General features: G+C 45.9%; 1 protein-coding gene across 4 annotated transcripts in view; it reads left to right on the top strand.

The window, feature by feature from the left end:
• The first annotated feature begins 3,038 nt into the window (after positions 1-3,038).
• Positions 3,039-6,000, top strand: part of antxr2a (ANTXR cell adhesion molecule 2a) — a 46,068-nt gene continuing 43,106 nt past the window's right edge. For 3 of the 4 annotated variants that reach the window (XR_009241136.1, XR_009241135.1, XR_009241137.1), the window contains exon 1: positions 3,039-3,564. Coding sequence is in view for 1 of the 4 variants with exons in the window: in XM_058636373.1 (XP_058492356.1) it covers positions 3,380-3,564 (185 nt within the window). In the remaining 3 variants the exon portion in view is untranslated. The remainder of the gene's footprint in view (positions 3,565-6,000) is intronic. The other variant, XM_058636373.1, reaches the window with a different exon arrangement.

The raw sequence follows: 6,000 nt of genomic DNA, 5'->3' as shown, positions 1-6,000 counted from the left end.
CAGTGAGGGGGCGACACAGTGAGGGGGCGACACAGTGAGGGGGCGACACAGTGAGAGGGCGACACAGTGAGAGGGCGAAACAGTGAGGGGGTGACACAGTGAGAGGGTGACACAGTGAGGGGGTGACACAGTGAGAGGGTGACACAGTGAGAGGGTGAAACAGTGAGAGGGTGACACAGTGAGAGGGTGAAACAGTGAGAGGGTGAAACAGTGAGAGGGTGACACAGTGAGAGGGTGAAACAGTGAGAGGGAGACACAGTGAGAGGGCGAAACAGTGAGAGGGCGACACAGTGAGGGGGTGAAACAGTGAGGGGGTGACACAGTGAGAGGGTGACACAGTGAGAGGGCGACACAGTGAGAGGGTGAAACAGTGAGAGGGTGACACAGTGAGAGGGCGACACAGTGAGAGGGCGACACAGTGAGAGGGCGACACAGTGAGGGGGTGAAACAGTGAGGGGGTGACACAGTGAGAGGGTGACACAGTGAGAGGGTGACACAGTGAGAGGGTGAAACAGTGAGAGGGCGACACAGTGAGAGGGTGAAACAGTGAGAGGGTGAAACAGTGAGAGGGCGACACAGTGATGGGGTGAAACAGTGAGGGGGTGACACAGTGAGAGGGTGACACAGTGAGGGGGTGACACAGTGAGAGGGTGACACAGTGAGAGGGTGAAACAGTGAGAGGGTGAAACAGTGAGAGGGTGACACAGTGAGAGGGTGAAACAGTGAGAGGGTGAAACAGTGAGAGGGCGACACAGTGAGAGGGTGAAACAGTGAGAGGGTGAAACAGTGAGAGGGAGACACAGTGAGAGGGCGAAACAGTGAGAGGGCGACACAGTGAGAGGGCGAAACAGTGAGGGGGTGACACAGTGAGAGGGAGACACAGTGAGAGGGTGAAACAGTGAGAGGGCGACACAGTGAGAGGGCGAAACAGTGAGAGGGCGACACAGTGAGAGGGCGAAACAGTGAGGGGGTGACACAGTGAGAGGGTGACACAGTGAGAGGGTGAAACAGTGAGAGGGTGAAACAGTGAGAGGGTGACACAGTGAGAGGGTGAAACAGTGAGAGGGCGACACAGTGAGAGGGCGAAACAGTGAGAGGGTGACACAGTGAGAGGGTGACACAGTGAGAGGGTGAAACAGTGAGAGGGTGACACAGTGAGAGGGCGACACAGTGAGAGGGCGAAACAGTGAGAGGGTGACACAGTGAGAGGGCGAAACAGTGAGAGGGTGACACAGTGAGAGGTTGACACAGTGAGAGGGCGACACAGTGAGAGGGCGACACAGTGAGAGGGTGAAACAGTGAGAGGGCGAAACAGTGAGAGGGTGACACAGTGAGAGGGCGAAACAGTGAGAGGGTGACACAGTGAGAGGTTGACACAGTGAGAGGGCGACACAGTGAGAGGGCGACACAGTGAGAGGGTGAAACAGTGAGAGGGTGACACAGTGAGAGGGTGACACAGTGAGAGGGTGAAACAGTGAGAGGGTGAAACAGTGAGAGGGTGACACAGTGAGAGGGCGAAACAGTGAGAGGGTGACACAGTGAGAGGGTGAAACAGTGAGAGGGTGACACAGTGAGAGGGCGAAACAGTGAGAGGGTGACACAGTGAGAGGGTGAAACAGTGAGAGGGTGAAACAGTGAGAGGGTGACACAGTGAGAGGGCGAAACAGTGAGAGGGTGACACAGTGAGAGGGTGAAACAGTGAGAGGGTGACACAGTGAGAGGGTGACACAGTGAGAGGGCGAAACAGTGAGAGGGCGAAACAGTGAGAGGGTGACACAGTGAGAGGGTGAAACAGTGAGAGGGTGAAACAGTGAGAGGGTGACACAGTGAGAGGGCGAAACAGTGAGAGGGCGACACAGTGAGAGGGTGACACAGTGAGAGGGCGAAACAGTGAGAGGGCGACACAGTGAGAGGGTGAAACAGTGAGAGGGTGACACAGTGAGAGGGCGAAACAGTGAGAGGGTGACACAGTGAGAGGGTGAAACAGTGAGAGGGCGAAACAGTGAGAGGGCGAAACAGTGAGAGGGCGAAACAGTGAGAGGGCGAAACAGTGAGAGGGTGACACAGTGAGAGGGTGACACAGTGAGAGGGTGAAACAGTGAGAGGGTGACACAGTGAGAGGGTGAAACAGTGAGAGGGTGACACAGTGAGAGGGTGAAACAGTGAGAGGGTGAAACAGTGAGAGGGTGACACAGTGAGAGGGCGAAACAGTGAGAGGGTGAAACAGTGAGAGGGCGAAACAGTGAGAGGGTGAAACAGTGAGAGGGCGAAACAGTGAGAGGGTGACACAGTGAGAGGGTGACACAGTGAGAGGGTGACACATAAGTCACTGATAAAAAAAAACCTGCACCTTCTTTAAACATCTGTGGAATTTCCTGAGTGTCAATGAACTCATCACCTGAGGACGGGTGTGTCATTATCATCATCATCATCATCATCTGTGTATTCACTCCTGTGTGTGTGTGTGTGTGGGTGGGTGGTGGTGATGATGACGGTGATGATGCTGATGATGGTGATGAAGATGGCGATGCTGCTGCTGCTGATGATGAAGATGATGAAGTGGACTTTGTAGCAAATGTGACTCAGATGTTTTTGGGTGTGTTCACGGACCATCAGATCCAGCCGTGCTGCTTTCACGTGCAGTGGGAAACGTGATGATGCGTTCAGGGACGTGATTTCAGGAGTGGACTGCAGTTTATTTAGTTCAGTTTCACTGTGTCTTCTCTTATCATCTCTGTTATTTCTTTCTTTCTTTTCTATATTAAACATGGAGATGACGTTTGTCAGTGTAAATGTTTAGCATTAAAAAAAAAGTTATTTTCACTTATGGAAGAAACTAATCCAGATTTAAGTGAAAAACTTTCAAACGTTATTATTGTAAATGATTATTTATAAAACACATTCTGACAGAGAATCTAAGAGAAAATACAACACACACACACACACACACACACACGTGTATATATACTCTGATTCTGTTATTGTAACTGCGGATTTTTTATATTTTAATTTCATAACAAAAAGCAGAGAAAAGTGTGTGAAGTCCGAGTTTTACAGGAAACACGTGAACGCAACTTAACTTTGTTTCCTGTGGAAGTTTCTTCAGAGTCGTGTTGCCTTCACGGTCCTCACTCACTCACTCACTCACTCATTCACTCATTAATGAGCGGAAGTGACTAAAGTTCAGGAACATGAAGAAACTTCTTAACGGCTGGTGACGTCATCACGGTGTTTTCCTTTATTTCGCGGGTCAGTGATTTAAGTTGAGGCTCGTGCTGCTCACACACAGTAACAGCGATAGAGTGTGTGTGTGCGCGCGCGCGCGCTCAGGTTTATTGATTGGTTATCGATCGTTTATCGGCAGTGGAGTCCGTGGAGTATGTGGCGGCTCTTCTCTCTCCGTGAGTCCGCTCTCAGTGACGTGTTTCCCGGCCACAGAGCGTGGAGCTCCGCGGCGGCGCTGCTGCTGCTGCTCTCCGTGTTTGCTGCGTGTTCCCGGGCAGAGGAGCAGCAGGAGGAGGCGTCCTGTCACGGAGCTTATGACCTCTACTTTGTCCTGGACAAGTAAGTGGAAAACATCACGTGACCGCCGCACCACTCTACTTCAAACTAAACAAGAACAGCTAAAGACTTGGAGGAGAGGAGAGGAAACAAGAGGAGAGGAGAGGAAACAAGAGGAGAGGAGAGATGCGGAGAGGAAACGAGGAGAGGAGAGGAAACTAGAAGAGAGGAGAGGAAACAAGTTAGGAGAGAAGAAGATGAGGACACATGACAGAGGAGGAGAGGAAAGGATAGAGAGAGGATGTAACAAAAGAAGAGAGGAAAGATAGATGAGAGGAGGAAACAAAGGAGGAAAGAGAAGTGGAGAGGAGAGACCCTTAGGTAGAAGGACTCAGGACATAGGAGGTAGGAAGTGTTTGTAGACACAATAATGAGGCCAGTGTTGTTATTACAGAGCGGAACACAACATACACACTAAAAATGATGGGTTCAAAATAATTGTTTTTGAACCCAAAGCCTGGGTCATTGTTGCCCATCAGTAGTTATTTGAACCCATCAGTAGTTATTTGAACCCATCAGTAGTTATTTGAACCCATCGGTAGTTATTTGAACCCATCAGTCGTTATTTGAACCCATCAGTAGTTATTTGAACCCATCGGTAGTTATTTGAACCCATCAGTAGTTATTTTAACCCGTCAGTAGTTATTTGAACCCATCAGTAGTTATTTGAACCCATCAGTAGTTATTTTAACCCATCAGTAGTTATTTTAACCCGTCAGTAGTTATGTGAACCCATCGGTAGTTATTTGAACCCGTCAGTAGTTATTTGAACCCATCAGTAGTTATTTGAACCCATCAGTAGTTATTTGAACCCATCAGTAGTTATTTTAACCCGTCAGTAGTTATTTGAACCCGTCAGTAGTTATTTGAACCCATCAGTAGTTATTTTAACCCATCAGTAGTTATTTTAACCCATCAGTAGTTATTTGAACCCATCAGTAGTTATTTGAACCCATCAGTCGTTATTTGAACCCGTCAGTAGTTATTTGAACCCATCAGTAGTTATTTGAACCCATCAGTAGTTATTTTAACCCATCAGTAGTTATTTTAACCCATCAGTAGTTATTTGAACCCATCAGTAGTTATTTGAACCCATCGGTCGTTATTTGAACCCATCAGTAGTTATTTGAACCCATCGGTCGTTAGTTATTTGAACCCATCGGTAGTTAAATACTCTGGGTCAAATGAACTAGAATTATGGGTTGTTTCAACGACATATATTTGTTATATATTCTGTCCAAATCTACCAGATGAATTCTAACACATTACACTACAATCTATAAGAAAATAAATTGCAATGCCAATATCTATAAAAATTGTTAAACTACAAATACATGCTAGATTTGGTCATGCAAAGCATATATTATGCAATAAACACTTAAACAATACTGGAATCTTGGAGTAAATGTATTATTATTATCATCCACAATATAAATGTTGTCTAATTCCGGTCAGTGCATGGAACAGTTAAGATCAGCGTCGGTAAACACCTAAACAAGTGTACTCAGCGATACTTGTTTGGAGGAACTTGACCTCTTTGGACTCTCAGAAAACGGAAGAATTGATCCGACTTGAACGACTTACAGCTTGTGATCAGCTCTTTGATGGTGGCCTCATCTCAAAGAAGAAGACTTTCCTCATCAATCCTCTCCTCTGAAAGACTAACGTTCAGCTACATGCACATTCCAGAATTGATTATTAAATCATAGAATGAAGCACTGAAATGTGCCCTATTCATTTAGTTGAGTCACTTTGAGTCACACATTACATGGAAGCTATTGAAAAAAAGAGGAAATTATATTTCATAAGAATTTATACAAAAAGGAATGAAGTCAACTCAATGACTTTCCAAATGATCACTTTGAATATCAATACAGACATTGATAAGCTGTCGATGGGGAAAAAGTCAAAGTACTGATGACAAATCTGTCCATTGATCTGAAACAAACACAAAAATAAAATCACTATTAAATATGCAGATATCACCATGTCAATGACAACAGTGCAGACAAGCAGCACAATGTAAACCAATGTTAAGACAACAAGCTTGTTTGTGGGTCAACACTCAACCAATCCTCCCTGTGTGTGTGTGTGTGCGTGTGTGTATATATGTGTATACATATATATGTATATATATATGTATATATACACATATATAAATACATATATGTGTATATATGTATGTATATATATAAATACATATATATGTATTTGTATGCGTTCACAGTCCTGTTCTCGTGGTGCGTTCACAGTCCTGTTCTCGTGGTGTGTTCAAAGTCCTGACAGAGTCTGTTTATAATCATGTCCTCCCCCTCGTTCTTGGACACGTTCCATTTCTGCTGCTCCTCTGACCCATTTTCAAACTCCTCCGCCCTCGTTCTTCCTAACGACTAAATTACAGGATGATGACAAGATTATTTGTGTTTGTGTTTGTTCGTT

Source organism: Solea solea, chromosome 8 (assembly GCF_958295425.1).
Source record: "Solea solea chromosome 8, fSolSol10.1, whole genome shotgun sequence".
Classification (NCBI taxonomy): Eukaryota; Metazoa; Chordata; class Actinopteri; order Pleuronectiformes; family Soleidae; genus Solea; species Solea solea.
Note: the sequence above shows the minus strand (reverse complement) of the source record. Positions and strands in the feature narration are given on the sequence as shown.